Source organism: Clarias gariepinus, chromosome 2, assembly GCF_024256425.1.
Source record: "Clarias gariepinus isolate MV-2021 ecotype Netherlands chromosome 2, CGAR_prim_01v2, whole genome shotgun sequence".
NCBI classification, from domain to species: Eukaryota; Metazoa; Chordata; class Actinopteri; order Siluriformes; family Clariidae; genus Clarias; species Clarias gariepinus.
In genome coordinates, this window is record NC_071101.1 from 41,499,441 (window position 1) to 41,515,566 (window position 16,126).

Sequence of the window (16,126 nt, forward strand, 5' to 3'; positions counted from 1 at the left end):
AGAACAACAGAAATAATAAGAAGAAGAAAAAAAGAATAACTTATTTTTATTATTATTAGTAGTAGTAGTATTGTTATTTTACAATGCTAAAATAAGACCAGTGCAAATATTTACCTAAAATGTACTTATTTTTCGTGTCTACGTTTTATTATTTGCTTAATAATAATAGAAAGAAGAATAACAAAAAGTCCCACGTTATTTAAACTTGCTGTACACTGCATGTTGTAATCAGTACAGGTTTAGTTTGTTACAATGCGATTTATAAAAACTCTCTTGCCGTTAAACTGAAACCCCGGAAGTTTAGAGACCGCGCGAAAATGTCGTCACTTCCTGTTTTGCGGAGCGGAGCGAGTTGGCGCGGTTGTTGTTGGAGCAGAGCGGGTCTCACTCGGTAAGCGGAGAAATTACATCCAAACAAGCGGTTTCTTCATCAGCGCGCGTCGTGAATCGGGTGTCACGGCTTTGTGCTTTAGGAGTTATCACCGAGATCTGCTGAAATGTTTGTAAAGAGTTGTTTTTATTCGCTTTAATATACTATCGTATGCTAAGTGTAATCAGGCGGCATCCCGAACGGCTCGTTGCGCCCTGCACGAGCGCACTCCGGCACGCAGGCTGTCGTTGTGTGTTGTATCGCGTGCAGCCTGTGCAGTAGTACACTAGGGGATGAGGCGGCGCGGTTGTGGACACAGCCAGAGTGCTGCTAGTTTTGGTGGATGTTAGCGAACAGGTTGTCTGCTAAATCTGGGTTCTTATGTAGGGAAACTCGCATATGATATACATTTAAATACACCATATTGTACTATTTGTTCTGATTAGATGTTAAACGACACTTTTCTGCTTTGATCTGTGCTTTTCTAGTGAATATTTAGCATATATGCTAGCTCAAGTGCAAGTCTGCTTCTCTTTGTTGTTATGGCTTCAGGCATTATACTGAAAGTTTACCTGATCATTAACACACTGTGTTTCATTCAGACTTCTCGAGCAATGTAAGGTGTTCAAGAGCTCACAGTGATGGAGATGAATGCCATAGATGAGCTGTATGGTGATCTGGGTCAGGGGCATCCTGGTAAGAAACACACACACACACACACTAAAACCCAAAGCATCATTATGTGGATTATAGTGTGTGAAATGTTTGTATCATGTAATCATCATCGTAATCATGTGATCGTAATCATCATGTAGTCGTAATCACTATCATCATGTTATTATTGTCATCATCTGCTCTGGTTATCACTCAGATATCTATTACACCACTTAGAATTATTAAACTAAGTTCGATAAACTTTAAAGACCTTTTAATGCCTTTATATAATTATCATTTTACATAGCTAAATTAGCGCGAAAAAAATTTGCAGCGGAACCTCAACAAATGAATTTAATTTGTTCTTTTTCGTTTAATTTGGTTTACGAGTGTTTTGAAATACGAGCCTGCTTCCTGAACGAATTATGCTCGTAATCCAAGGTTCCACTGTAATAATGTAAATGCAGATCATCCATTTCAGCCACCCAAAACATCACAAAAAAAAGTGAAAAATCACTTAGCCTTTGAATGCATGCTGAGGGCAACTTTGGTATCGTAGGTTGACTCTTTCTAAACAGCTTTCTCTGAATAGAAAAAAAAAAACTTTAACTCGCTTCGCTTGGCTTTCCACTGACACGAATAAGTTTTTAAATCGAGTATTTTTAAAATCATGATCCTGAGGGAATCGCAATAAAACTCAAATCAGCACCTCGCTGTTGGGATGATGACGTATCGTGTAATTCCTGTCCCTAATATAAAGGCTGAATCTGAAATACACACACACTAGATTATTTTCAGGGTTTATTTTATGAAGACTAAGCTACTTATCTTAACCAAGAGGAATAAGGAAAGAAAAAATCTCTAACCTTTCTCAACGTAATCTGTTTAGCTTCCGTCCTGAATTACGATGAAGACTCTGTGGATATTTACTCAGGACTTGAGGACAGTCCCAGCAAAAACAAAAACAACAGTGAGTTTGCTCTTTTTTTATTTTACTTATGCTTTTTTCAGTAAAAGTAAGTATGTGATTACACTGAGGTGTTTTGTTTATTCTGTTTATTTTTCTAACACTGGCGCGAGACCTGGACTTTTGCTCACTTTGTCATCTGTTTGTTGTTAATCAGGCAAGGCCGGGTCTTTTCCTTCTCCGAACGCGGTGAAAGAGTCGTTCGATTTGTACGAGGAGCTCATCACCGAAGAGCAGGAGGAGAAGGACGCAACCTATAATGAGGTTTAAATTGTTTTCTTTTTGTCATCCTGTACTTGATGCTTATTCACACTTATAATGAGCCTTAACCTCCTATCTGATTCCGTTGCAGTTGAAAAGTAAATTTGTCGCGGCACAAAACCAAGTGCAGGATTTGCTCGCCAAATTGCAGCAGATGCAAACTAAGGTATGTACACAGTGTGTATATATATATGCATACACAGTGGTGACCAAAAGTGTGAGGACAACATATGCCATGTATTATAGCTCTCACTTAGCATTATAGCTCTCACTAGCTATGCGACAACAGTGTTAAGCTTCTGGAGCCAAGGCCTGGGTCATCACCAGACCCACACCCAATAGAAAACTGATGAACGATGGTGAAGAACTTTTGACTTTATGGCCAGCCGGATTCAGGAGGTTTTGAAGAGTAAAGACGTTTATACTAAATATTGATTGTCGTATAGAATAGAATGTCATATTAAAAGTCTGGATTTCACTTTTGTCCCAATATTTTTGGCCAACACTGTTTACTTGTAGATCTTTATAGTATTTTTTTTTTAATTACTAAATAAGACACATAAGGAAGTAAACAATTGTGGTTTTTGCCATTAAAGGATAATTATGAATGATAGGACAATGTGATGAATCAGAATTGCTGTTATCTTTGTGATGCTGAGTATTTTTCAATATTGCTATGCCATTTATTAGTAATTACAGTAGCATTTTTATTGAAGGTTGATGTTTTATCAGTTTATAGTAATGTTAAATAACATCAAACTGTAAGTTGTAATGTATTAGCTATATATACACACCTTAAAGTATATTAAGTGTCTTAAAGTCTTCTGAGGACAAAAGTAACCGGGGGCCAGTTGATACGATACGATATTACAATACCTAGGTGCTGATTAAATTTGTATCACGATTCTGTTAGTATTACGATTTTTTTAAAAAAATTTTTGCAATCATAAACAAACTTCACAAGATCTACTGTGTATAGTTTAGAGCACACTCACTAGCTCACTATATAATTATATATACTTCTGTGTTGTTTTTTTTGTTACAGAACTCAAGTTTGCACCAAGAGAACACACTGCTAAAGAAAAACATATGTGCACTTATCAAAACAGCTAAGATGGAGATTGTTAGGAAGGACGAGGAAATAAGCAAATTAAGCAAAAGGTAAATAATCCAGGTGTTTGCTGTGTTTACAGTAGACGTGTGGCATTAATCTGGAAATAACACGTCTTTATGTATTTGCTTTTCCGGCAGATCGAGTTGGGGTGGTTTCCATCCATATGCAAGGGAAAGAAGACAAGATGCCTCCAGCAGGAGGTTGCCAGGTTTGAACAGCCCTGTCGGTCCTGTCAAGGAGTCTCAGGATCTTAAAAAAGATAAAGTTTTATCAGCCGAGGTATCCCAACGTAGAACTTTAAACCAACCTGGTGATTCGTCCTCGATGGCTGCTGCACCGGCGTTGTCTGTAGTGCTTCGGACATGCAACCACGAGAGTCCTTTAAACAGTGCAAATGATGATTCTCGTAGTTTGGATTATCCACCTAGTGCTGTTGCACAAGAGCACAGGCCTGTCCAAAGTCACAGAGAAAGAGAAAGCACAAGCTCGAACTCAGAGACTAGCACTAGGCAGAACACTTGTGATGAAACGGATAACCGGAAGGAAGAGAAACCATCTGGGAAAGAGAGCACACTGAGAGAGCAGGGCGTGTCAGAAAAATCTCAAACTAAAATGCATAAAAACAGATTAGAGACCGAGCAGAGGGAGTCAGCGAAAGGTAGCTGCGGATCAGAAAGCAATAAGCATCAGCAGCATGACGATCCGGTATCGCTCAGGAGATCTGGTCGCTCGAGGAGTCCTGCGTCCTCGTCCTCGTCCACATCCGAGCCGTCTAGATCGAACGCAGACACACAGAGCCGGAAAGAAGAACTGCGGCATAAGCGAGGACCGGAACGACAGAGCAGGCATGCAGAGATGTCCAATGGGAGGAGCGAAAAGAGCAGCTCAGACAAGTCGCAACGGACGACAGATAAAAGAGAAACGAGGGAGCAGCATAGAAAAGAGGACAGGAGGCAAGAGGACACGAGGAAACGCATCAGGAGTGACAAGGAGTATGAGTATAAGAAGACTCACAGTGAGGAAAGACATAAATCAGATGAAAAGAATAGTAATAGAGCCGAAAGAAGAAGCACCAGGTCCGAGACTGGCAAGGAACATGAGAGGCAGAGCGCCAAAGATTTGAGTGCCGGCAGGGGGGTGGGACATAAAGCAGACAAAATACGTTCCGATGATGCTAAGGACCGGAGCCGCACCGACGTACGTGAGAACAGACGCCACGCTTCACCTGTTAAACCTCACCGCAGTGCTCAAAATCAGAGAAAAGATCAAGATGACAAAAGGAGAACATCTGGAAGAACCGTCCAGGAAGAGTCGTCCAGGAGCAAAGCATCAAGCAGAGGTGACTCTGGTGCAAATTCTCATCTAGACAGTGCCAAAGAGAGTGTAAAAGGTAAAGGGAGCGGTAGGGGTGACAAAGACAAGCAAATTGCCAAAGACAAAGGATCAAAGACCAGTCCGGATAATGCAAGAAACCCTAACATGAATGAGGGCAAGAGCGCCCAAGGGGACGTCCATGCAAGCGCAGGAAGAAAATCTCCGCCGAGGTTAAGCAGCAACAGTGATGGTTTGCCCATTACAGAAGAGAGCAGTCCGAAGAGAAAATTATCCTTTATGGAAACCTTGAACCTGACCGTCTCACCGATTAAAAAGCACCACAACTCTGAACAAGTTGACGAGGCAGCAGTTTCTGAGCAGCCATCTCATCCCGAGGACACCCTAGTGAGCGACTTGGCAACAGAAAGAAGTTTGTTTGAGGTGGGAGAAGAGTTCTGTGTCATCGATGAGATTGAGGATGACACCCTGGCGCTCCCGGCAAATCCAGCCACACAACCATGTGATAAAGAACCACCAGCAAGCCTGGAGGTCAGGGAACCTGAGTTACCCAAAAGGATTGATGATGACCTGAGTGAAACTCCATCTGGGAAGGCGAGTGGTACAGACTCAGAAATGCAAGAAGATGAGTCCGTTACCAGAGGAGATGCCGCAGATGTGTGTTCTACCAGCGATTCTCAGAAATCTGTAGCGGCCATTTCTAAAGTTTCTTTACTCTTTGAAAGTGCTAAATCGGTCGCCAGTCCCACTGCTCCTTTAACTGATGATTCTCAGGCTTCGGCAAAGAAGGATAAGGAAATCAGAAGAATCGATGGTGATGATCCTAGCAAAAATGTCCAAACAAATAATAAACCAGAGGCATCAATTCAAAATGAGAAATCTCAGCAGGAAGTCAACACTTCAGTCATGGAAACTGCTCCGACCAGTACGTGTTCAAATATGGACTCTACTGTGTCTCTGGAAGTTGTGTCTAGTACTGTTACTGTGGAAAACAACCAAGAAACCAGTACTGGTTTAGACACTGATATCACACAGAGCCCTGAGAACCTGGATCCTTGCCCAGGCCCACTGGTAGAACCAAGCGCTGAGACGATTAACATCAACAGCACAGCTCAAGAGGAGATAGTACCACCTGAACAAGCGAGCTCATCTGAGCCTGATTCCACAGAGAACGAGATGGAGGTCATCTCCAGGCCTTCCCAGTCTGTAGCGGTGCCTCATGATGAAGATTCCATGATGCTCACCCTAAGCAACATTAAAGTAATTCCAGAAGCGATCAGTCCTCTTACAAGTCCAGTACGGCAGGTAAAGAAATCCCAGCAGCAGCGGTTGGGAAAGGAGATGCATGTCAAAAGTCTCAGTAAAGGTCAGTGTTTTCTGTGTCTTATTGTTATGGAAAGTCCAATAGGGTCTAGTAGGTTCTTTTTGCAGAACAATAAAATAAATTATTTACCTTTTTAAAGAGAATTTTAAATGAGCTAAGGTTAAAAAGAAAGTGTGTTTATGTATGTGTATGGACAAAAAGTATTTGGCCAAACCTTCAACGACGTATCCAAATACATATACTTCAATATGGAGTCGGTCCCCCTTTTGTGGCTATAACAGCTTCCACTCTTCATTCTTGGGGGGCTGTCCACCAGATTTTGTAGTGTTTTTGTGGGAATTCGTGTCCATTCATTCTGTCGAGCATTTATGAGGTCAGGTGCTGATGTTGGACAAGAAGGCCTGGCTCGCATTCTCCGCTCTAGTTCATCCCAAAGGTGCTCAGTGGGGTCGAGGTCAGGGCTCTGTGTTGAGGCCAGTCAAGTTCTTCCACACCAAACTCATCAAACCATGTCTTTATAGTCCTTGGTTTTTGCACTGGGACACAGTCATGTTAAAATAGGAAAGGACCTTTCCCAAATTGTTGCCACAAAGTTGGAAGCATAGCTTCGTGCAAGATATCTCGGTTTGCTGAAGCATTAAGATTGCCCTTTACTGGACATAAGGGGCCTGATTGATTGAAACTCTTTAATTCAATAATTAACAAGTTTGGCCGAATACATTTGTTCATGTAGTTAAATATACGATGTTGTGTTAAATGTAGAACTACATTTTAAAGTGATTTCCAGGTAGTTGTTTAGACATTACATACATAATGTTTTTTTTTTTTCTTTCTTTTTTTTTCATTGTTTAAGATTTCTCCATGTCAGCCAGTGTGGCAGATAAAGATGCTGTCAAGATGGACATGAACAAAGAAAACAAGAGACCCGATTCCATAGCCAAACCTAGCCTCCCAAAAGATCAGCAAGAGGCTCTCTCTTCTACCGCTACCGAAGAAGACTTGGAAGAAGGGGAAATAATCAGTGAGAGCGAAGGGGAAGGGGCGCTAGTCATTCAGAGTCCTCCAAATGAAATAAGATCAGGTTTAAGGTGTAGTCCCAGATCACCAGGATTACAGAAAAAATCTCAAATAAGACCCGCCGTTCCTCCCGCCCGCAAAGAACAAGAGAAGAACAACGCTTCTAAAGGCAGTCCGTCCTCGAACAAGAGGCGCTTCAAAACTGTCACCGTTCCACCCAAGGCGAAAATTTCCTCTTGTGCTGATTTTATGAACATGTTGTCATTTATACGCTCAGAGCTGAGACGGAAGTACATGAAACTCCATAAAAACGTCACCAAACCCGCTTTTTGCTGCATCATCGAAATGTCTCAGGCCTCTTTCACGGAATTTGTCGACAGTGTCAACTTTCACAAATTTTGCTGTCAAGGAAACGAGGTCAAATCTCGGCTCAATAAGATCATCTGTTCCGTAACGAGCAAGGTCTCGAACAACGGCATCGTGAACCGTATCTTTGAGCAACGGGCCGAAGACCTCAAGCAGAAGCTGTGGAACTTTGTAGACGGCCAGTTTGATTTCTTGTTCAAGGAACTAAAGGCAGCTCTTAAAAGCGATCCAGGTCTTTCTAAAAACAAACCTTGTTTAGAAGGAAAGCAGTCAAATGCTAACATTAAGGAAGCTTTGAATGCGGATTTGTGTAGGATACAACCTAAAGAGCCTTTAAGCACAACTGAAAACAGACCAGAAAAGAAAATCGAAAGCGAGGGCCAGAAGGTCCAGGAGAAAATTTCTTCTTTAATCAGTGTGACATGTAGAGGCCTTGGGAGCAGTGGTAAAAACATAAAGGCAACCATGGAAGAGGGGCCCAACGCACCAGAGCTACCCACAAATAATCAGTCTAATCAGCTACAAGAGGTTTCATCCTCTGAGAAATCTCTCCAAGAAGTTCTTCCTGTAAACGAGAACAGAACCTCCTGCTATACCCGTCGTCTTTCTCACAGTGGATCGACACATGATCGATCAGACTTTGAAATTCTGACCGAACAGCAAGCATCAAGTTTGACCTTTAATCTGGTGTCAGATTCCCAAATGGGGGATATCTTCAGATGTCTCTTGCAAGGATCCGATCTGCTGGAGAGCGTTGATAATCACAGCTGGCCTCTTAACACTCCAAGGAAAGACTGTCAAGCCGGAACAAGTCTCATTGGCATCATGACGCCCAGCAAGATGATCACACCACAGAAGCTTCTTACATCATGGACATCCATTTCACCGTACAAATATCAAATGCCATTGAATCCAGCTCTCCTTGATGAAAACTGCATGCTGGAAGTTCCTTCTAACTCATCTGTCCAGACTGTGACTACAGTGACTTCCCATCAGCCTTTCTCGATTTTGGCTGAAGATCTGGCTGTATCCCTGACCATACCCTCACCTCTGAAGTCAGACGGCCACTTGAGCTTTCTGCACCCAGCTAACGAACAGCAGCTGTGCACGCCAGCCACCATCATTAGTGCCCATTATTGCGAAGATGCGCTTCTTGATGGGGAAGATGCCACCGAGCAAGATATTCACTTGTCTCTTGAAACGGACAACTCCAGCAGCCCGTCGACCGTCAGTGGAAATTGGGGGGCGCCGGATCCTGCCGTGTTCCAGTTCAAGCCAAACTTGCCTATGCAGGCAGAGGTGACTGAGAAGTCCAATGATCACTTCATAGTTCGGATCAGGCATACATCTCTAGGCGTAGAAGAGGAGCCTCAACAGGAGCGGAAAGAAACACCGCCTGCTGAAGATGTTTTGTCCTCACTACAAAGTGAGGCCATGCAAACCATTGCAGGTCAGCTTCAGGTCATCTCAAATGAAAGAAGCGAAGCTGAAATACCAAGTATAAACACCTCAAAAGATCCTGCCACATTGCCTAAAACCACAGAGAACCTGATTGAGCAAGTTGATGATAATGTTGCTCATGATGCCGCCACAGAAGTTACTGCCGCCGCAGACTCGGAACATGGGCTAAAAAACTCGTGCCACAGGGTCTCCAGGAAGCGTAAGAAGCATCATTCGGCGCCAAAAGCGAAGCGTTCTAAAAGAGAGAAATCACAAGATAAGCCAGAAAAGCCAAAGCACAAAAAGAGGTCGAAATCATCCAAGGATAAAAACGAAAAGACTCCAGTGAAGAAGATCAAGACACCGTCTCCTCAGCTGTCTCCTAACAGTCTCTCTGCTAAGAACGTAATCAGGAAAAAAGGAGAAGTAGTGGTGACTTGGACCAGGTCAGTAGATATAAGGCTTTTCTGCTGTAATTAAAATTGTGTCCACAGATGGTCATTGTGAAGAATTTCATAAACTGTTTTTTTTTTTCTTTTTCTTATCTGAAGGGAGGAAGACCGAGATATTCTTGTTGCGCTCAAAACGAAAGGAGCTTCCTCAAAAACATTTGCCACTCTCTCATCCAAGTTGAGAAAATCACAAGCGCAGGTATTTTTGGTGTTTACTTGGTATTTCTGATTAAATAACTATAATCTGAGGTGAAAGCCAAGGCTTAACCTAACATTGTTTCTTTCCTGTTACAGGTTGAAGAGCGGTTTACCCAGCTCATGAAACTCTTTAAGAAGAAAGAGAAAATGGAGACCTGAGAGCCAGTCGAGCCTGTAGTGTAACGTCTAACCGTTCTTCTTCTTGTTTCTGCAAGAGGGCACGTGCCACAAGCAAAGAAACCAGCATAATGTACTTGTCACTGGATTTTGATAAGCTGGAGATTTTTTTTTTTTTCTTATTTCGGTGTTATTTTATACAGTTTTATTATTTTGTGGACAAAAACACTGCAAGATAGAAGATCTGCAGTACTATGGTTTGAGAGGCACTCTTTTCTATTTTGGCACCTCGGGTTTAGTTTATAGGTCATTATGTTAGATTCTAAGCATCAGCCAAAATTTGGAGATGCTTACAGCGTCCTGTCTATCCATACAGTCAATTCTCTTTAAATAAAGGTGAAAGATCAGCTGTTACAAATTAATAACAGCTAAAACAAATGGTTTTTGAACAGATCCTGAGGTGATTTAATGGCTTTCCGTTAAAGACACAGGAGTCAATTTTAGCCTAGTATCTACCTCTAAGAGACCGGAATAAGCATGCTTAAACAAGAAGGGGAAAAAAGTGTGAGAGGACATAAAGCCTGACAGATTATACACCTGTGTTCATTAACTACCCAAAAAATGTAAAATGACGTTGTTCCCCTTGTTTGCATATAATTATCTTTCAAAAATCTTAGCAATTCAGATGAAACCCATCTTGAAGCAGTGGAAACTGTTATCTCAAAGCCTCCAATTAAACATATGTTCAGTTATTCATGACATTTCATAATAATCCCTATAAAAGTGATATTTGGAAAAAAAAAAATTTTTTTAGTTTTAAATCCTGAGTTCCGAGTCATTTTCTTTTTTCTCAGATTAATTCTAGATCTGCAGGTTTGTCTTGTATATATGAAAAATAGGAAAGTTGTTGGAAGGCTTTTATCACCTTAATACATTTATACCTTTTTTTTCTGAATGCACCTCTCGTTTGAATTAATATTCTGTAAATATTGTAAAATGCAGGAAAGTTTTTCACTTTTTAAAATAAAGTTAATTTATTTCAATTGTATGCTGCATTATTTGGAAAGCTTTTATTTATCCTGTGGCAGTCAACTACTTGCTGTCAATTTTAAAAAGATTGTTAAAGTATGGTGTTTCTGAAATGTTGAAAACTATGAAAATGTTTTAAGTTACTGGTTAGGTCACCTCAAAATACATTTGGCTCCAATACAAATGTCTTGGACTACAGCCGGTTAGAAGATGTTTGTACCTTGTGTGGTTATTGTTAAGCATCCTTCATTTAATTTTGTGGATCTGATTATATAGAGTTGTGAAATTTGTAGTTTGGTTAATTTTAAATGAATAAACTTACAGTATTTAGCAGTCCACAGCTGGTTCAGGAAAAATACTGCCAGCGGAAACAGGAAGGCTAGTTGTTTAATCGCATTTTATATACTTCATACATTCAATAGAGAACATTATCACAGTGCATGGTATTGGGACTAGCACATAGCCCTCCCTTCATGTTGTCGATGACCGAGTTGTGCCAGCTATTTCCCTGCGGGCACTGTCCAGCCATCCACAAATCAATAAAAACCTTGTATTAATTCACTGGGTGCAATAGGTCTGGGATTCATTTACTGAAGTGATGCCTAGAGAGAGGATCTCTCCTGCTTTACCAAAGAAGTGAAAAAACAAAGCCAAGTTAGTGTTGTCTTCTTCATGATGACGAATCAGTGCTGAGGCTTCTTTAAGACAATCCACATGGTGTAAGTGTCCTGTTTATTTTTATAAAAACTATTTCTAAACGTTGCTTTGTGGTGTTATTAGTTCTAGGAGCATTTAACCCTCCAAAAACATTTGGGGTATAACAATGGGACGTTCTCCATATTACATAGATATTCTCCCAAATTGTGTCTAAAGTGAAGTCTGTTTTGCACTCTTATACAATTTCAGGCAATGTTAAACCAAATATGGGTGATTGGAACCTTTTGGGAAGCATCTTGGAAGAAGTTCATGTCCACTCCACCATAGTGGGCAAAATCTGGCTGACCATTCTCTTTATCTTTCGCATGCTGGTGCTCGGAGTTGCTGCTGAGGATGTTTGGGACGATGAGCAAAGTGAGTTTGTGTGTAACACGGAGCAGCCCGGGTGCAAGAATGTTTGCTACGACCAAGCTTTTCCCATCTCCCTTATCAGGTACTGGGTCCTGCAGATCATCTTTGTATCCTCACCTTCTCTGGTCTACATGGGCCATGCGCTTTACCGGCTGCGGGCCCTGGAGAAGGAGAGACACAAGAAGAAAGCCCAGCTTAAAGTTGAGCTGGAGGGGATGGAGGGCATCTTGGATGAACACAAAAGAATTGAGAAGGAATTGAGGAAACTGGAAGAACAAAAGCGAGTCAGGAAGGCCCCTCTGAGAGGTTCCCTCCTGCGTACGTACGTATTCCATATTTTAACCAGGTCGGTGTTGGAAGTGGGTTTTATCCTGGGTCAGTATGCCCTTTACGGTATTGGACTGACCCCACTGTACAAGTGTGAGAAAGATCCCTGCCCGAACATTGTGGACTGTTTTGTGTCCAGGCCAACAGAGAAAAATATTTTCATGATCTTTATGCTGGGCATAGCTGGGGTTTCCCTTTTCTTAAACATCATGGAGATCTTTCACCTGGGAGTGAAAAAGATCAAGCAAAGCGTATATGGCAATCTGCATGGTGGAGATGAAGAGAGTCTTTGCATGTCGAAGAAAAACTCCATGGTGCAGCAGTCATGTGTCCTTACAGACTGCCTGCCACAGAAACTTGCACATATGACCCAAACATCGTACACGATAGTGACTGATAGACAGGTGGAAGCTTTGCCATTCCACATGCCCACTAGCAACCCTCTGCCCTCTTCAAATGCACCAACCAGTGATGCTCCTGTATCTGAGCAGCCAAAGCAGACGCGTATCCCGAGTCAACCTGAGATCCAGGCCATCCGTCATGTAGGGGCCACAGAGAGGCTTTCCACTGTGGACAACCGCGGCCACACTTCTAGCAGCGAAGAATCCGGACCCAAGTTACCCTGCCCTCTGAAGGGTGCCGGTCAGCTACCTCGAGCATCCCTCAGAGCCAGCAACATTGAGATCCCAGCATCAATTCAGAATTTTGCACGCAAGCAAAGTCGGGTGAGCGTTTGCAAGGACCTGAGTGAGGACAGTGATTCAGCAGAACATTACTCCACTGGTAGGAAATCTAGCTTCATGTCAAGAGGGCTTTCTGAGAGCAGACTGGCTATTCCACTGGAGAGCCCAATGTCCAAAAGTGGCTCAGAGTCAGGGACCCAGCAGCTGACTCAGAGTGAAAGCCCTACCATGATCCCGACACCCGCCAGTGGGCGCCGCATGTCAATGGTAAGAACCTACTTTTTGAGATGTATTTAATGATGACTAGAAGGTATATCTTAGAGTAATAAGAGTACTTCAGTGAGTTACGTAAGGAGTAAAACAGGGGCATACTGTCATTTGATGTGGCTTGATACTGAGTTACTGTTACCACCTGGAGCTGATTATTATCCTATAACTGCACTACAGTGACTTATTCATCCTACACCTCAGCAATTTTCCAGATATTACATTTATTTCTTTATTTATTTTTTAGAAAAGACCGTTTGTATACTTCTCACAGCAACAACTACTATCATTGTTGTTGTTGTTACAGAAAATTAATCAGCACCCGATGACCGATCAATTGCTGCAGCAAAAGAACCCTTGTTAATCGAACAAAACTTTTATTAGTTCTGTAATTCTAAGTTAAATTACTATAGCTCTTTACTGTCATCGAAGTGTAACTAACAGGGTACCTGTTCAAATGGGGCAGAGGTGGCTTGTGGTTAAGGTGTTGGACTGCTGACAAGGAGGTCACTTCCATGAAGGGTTGTACTTTGTCAGCAACTGTGTTGGTGTCACAGTAACATCCACACAACTCGCAAGGTTTTTCAGCAGAAAATGATCCAAAGCATCAAACAGCCTTTGCTGGCTTGGCTTTCTCCTATAGTGAATACTGGTGCCATCTCTTCCCAAGTAAATTATGCACACACACCCAGCCATCCACATAATGTTAAAAAAAACATGCTTCATTGGACAAGGCTACCTTCTTCTAATTCTCCATCTTTTTTACCTTTCTTGGTGCCTTTGGCATTGGACACGGGTCTACCGATCTCCATGCCATGCAGCTCCAAACACAACAAACTCTGATGCATTGACACCTTCCTATTGGAACTAGCACCAACTTTTTTAGGAATTTGAGCTACAGTAGCTCTTCTGTGAGATCAGACCAGACAGGCATCAGTGATCATTAGCGGCTCATGACCATATTTCTAGTTGTCTTTCCATGGACTATTTTTGGTAGATATTAACCACTGTATACCTGAAACACTACACCGAATCTTGTGTTTCCTAAGGGGTTTTATTTAATGGCTAATCTGTGTATTATAATAACTACAATAATAATAATATATTTTTTACATTTTGTCCCTTTCAGGGCATGATCCTGGAGTTGTCTTCGATCATGAAAAAGTGAAGTCGGCTGTTCAGAAAACTGGAGTCATCACTTTGGCTGTGCTGCTCACATGTTGCACCACTACTGAAACATTATATACAGTATATTGGTTTATGTTCTGTGTTAACAGTTTGTCAAACTGCAAAGAGCTTCCCTAATCAAAATATTCTTATACATACAGATGCACTTTTTTTTTCTTGTTGTGACACAAACTAGTTGAACATAACTGAACTTTTGAAACCTGACCATATTACACAGTCGAATCATGCTTCAAGACCATAACTGTATGTGTTAACCAAGACCTTAACTTGCTTTATTTTGACTGAATTGAATTTTGAATTAATTAAATAATCAATAATTCTATGTACATCTTGGTGGTCGACAGTATTACTCTGCATTCATTGAAATTATCCGTGTATGTTCTTCGAAAAAGAACAAAGCCTTGCCTTTTTAAACCATTATTTTTTTTTAAATATAGAGCAACTTTACTATCTAATCCTTGTTCACTTGGCCTTACCATCTTTGCATTTTACACCTGTAAATAATCTTGAACGTCTGCAGTGACCTCTCTCTCTCTGATCACCATACACTGCTCATGTTTTAAACTGACCAATACTAACTCCCAATCTAAATGCCATTTAACACCAATGTGTGCGCTTTGCATTGTATAAAACATCAGACTGCAAGTTGTTGACCTGTTGTAAGGTTTTTGGGACAACCATGTAACATCCTGAATTAGCTCCAGTCATCAATACCTGTCGTCTGGACAACGGTGTTGATTGATATCTAGGAAACACGAGCCTCGTGAACATATGAGAGGTGTTCAAGTCGAACTAGGTGTTTGGATCCTGCACAATAACAGAAAACATTTATAAAATGAAAAAACGACTTTTATTTCACTATATAATCCCCTGCTACATTAATGCACTTATTCCAGCGATTCACTAGTGCTTGGACACCATCAAGGTAGATACGTAAGTTTTTTTTTTTGTATACTGCACTTCTCAGTACACACATCCGAAACTCTGGCCTTCCAGGAACTCCTTAATGTCCCAAACATGTGGAAATGTCTTGGAGTGAGGTCAGGACTGTATGAATGGTGAATGTAGCAATAACTCCCAGCTCCTGAAATGTGCAAGTGGTGCTGGTGAACGATTTTGTGTACAGTTCCCACAGACAGATGTGTCTCTTCTGCAAGTAGGCAACACGTTATCTGTTGTTTTTAAAGATCAGGTGTTTGACTAGATAAACGTTCATGAAAATGACTACAGTGGGCTCTTGGCTGGGATCGTCATAGCACCATTGAAATGTTCTACTGTGAGTCTCATCACTGTACTGTGCTCGAAATCTTTACTCTTTCATTCATGAGAAATTTCATCACGTACTTTGTGCGACATGATACCATGCGGTAACAGGAGACACGTGTTACTTACCAGCAGGACCAACAGGATGCACTCGGATTTGATTCTGCTCATGAGATGCGAAGTCCCGGTTTGACTTGAACACCCATTGCACATCGGTATATAGGTTTAAACGCATGCCTATTATCGCAGTCTGCTGAAGATGCTGCAAATTCAGTTTTGTCTGTTTTTTTGCACATAACCATGATCTAAATCAGTGCAGTTGTGACACTCGTATCCTACAGTATCTCTCCTCCTATTGGTGTTACTTCTGGAACTGGGTCATGTAAAAAAAAAAAAAAGTGACAAGGATTGTTCCTTCTTATACCACAGAGTATTTTGTACAGGATAACATGTAATCTGTAGTTATGTAAAATTTTGTTGAAACATTGGCCAGATCAGTTAGTTTTATGATTTGTGTTATAAATGTTATAAACATGTGTTCCCTCACCTAAAAGGCTCCATCCTGAAAACTTTGTTTGTGTTGAAAAAAAAAAAAAAAACAGAAGTCTGACACTGGAGACTCCTTCCATAAATGCCCACAATAGTGGACAATACATCGTCCCCTGTGGAAGTTGTTGCTATAAAAACAG

The 16,126-nt window shown here is 41.4% G+C and overlaps 2 protein-coding genes across 3 annotated transcripts; both read left to right on the forward strand.

Moving 5' to 3' along the window:
* The first annotated feature begins 332 nt into the window (after positions 1-332).
* On the forward strand, positions 333-10,631 carry casp8ap2 (caspase 8 associated protein 2). 2 transcript variants are annotated; one of them, XM_053485638.1, is made up of 10 exons: positions 333-391; positions 973-1,066; positions 1,914-1,994; positions 2,149-2,255; positions 2,344-2,418; positions 3,298-3,413; positions 3,504-6,064; positions 6,876-9,291; positions 9,397-9,496; positions 9,592-10,631. In XM_053485638.1, the coding sequence occupies exons 2-10, from the start codon at positions 1,012-1,014 to the stop codon at positions 9,652-9,654; spliced, it is 5,574 nt and encodes a 1,857-aa protein (XP_053341613.1). In that variant the 5' UTR covers positions 333-391; positions 973-1,011; the 3' UTR covers positions 9,655-10,631. The 2 variants fall into 2 exon arrangements, with proteins under 2 accessions (XP_053341613.1, XP_053341621.1); XM_053485646.1 differs by having other exon boundaries at positions 385-499.
* A 933-nt stretch (positions 10,632-11,564) lies between these two features.
* gja10b (gap junction protein alpha 10 b) lies at positions 11,565-14,154 on the forward strand. The gene is made up of 2 exons (XM_053480438.1): positions 11,565-12,986; positions 14,116-14,154. Exons 1-2 carry the CDS (start codon positions 11,565-11,567, stop codon positions 14,152-14,154), a joined length of 1,461 nt encoding a protein of 486 aa, XP_053336413.1.
* Positions 14,155-16,126: the final 1,972 nt, after the last annotated feature.

What these genes read in the sequence shown, in the direction of transcription:
- casp8ap2 (XM_053485638.1), top strand. Translation starts at nt 1,012, where the DNA reads ATGGAGATGAATGCCATAGATGAGCTGTATGGTGATCTGGGTCAGGGG. An exon ending in AGGACGCAACCTATAATGAG is followed by an intron (nt 2,256 to 2,343) that starts GTTTAAATTGTT and finishes ATTCCGTTGCAG; the next exon opens with TTGAAAAGTAAATTTGTCGC. An exon ending in TGTCAAAAGTCTCAGTAAAG is followed by an intron (nt 6,065 to 6,875) that starts GTCAGTGTTTTC and finishes TCATTGTTTAAG; the next exon opens with ATTTCTCCATGTCAGCCAGT.
- gja10b (XM_053480438.1), top strand. Translation starts at nt 11,565, where the DNA reads ATGGGTGATTGGAACCTTTTGGGAAGCATCTTGGAAGAAGTTCATGTC. An exon ending in GTGGGCGCCGCATGTCAATG is followed by an intron (nt 12,987 to 14,115) that starts GTAAGAACCTAC and finishes TGTCCCTTTCAG; the next exon opens with GGCATGATCCTGGAGTTGTC.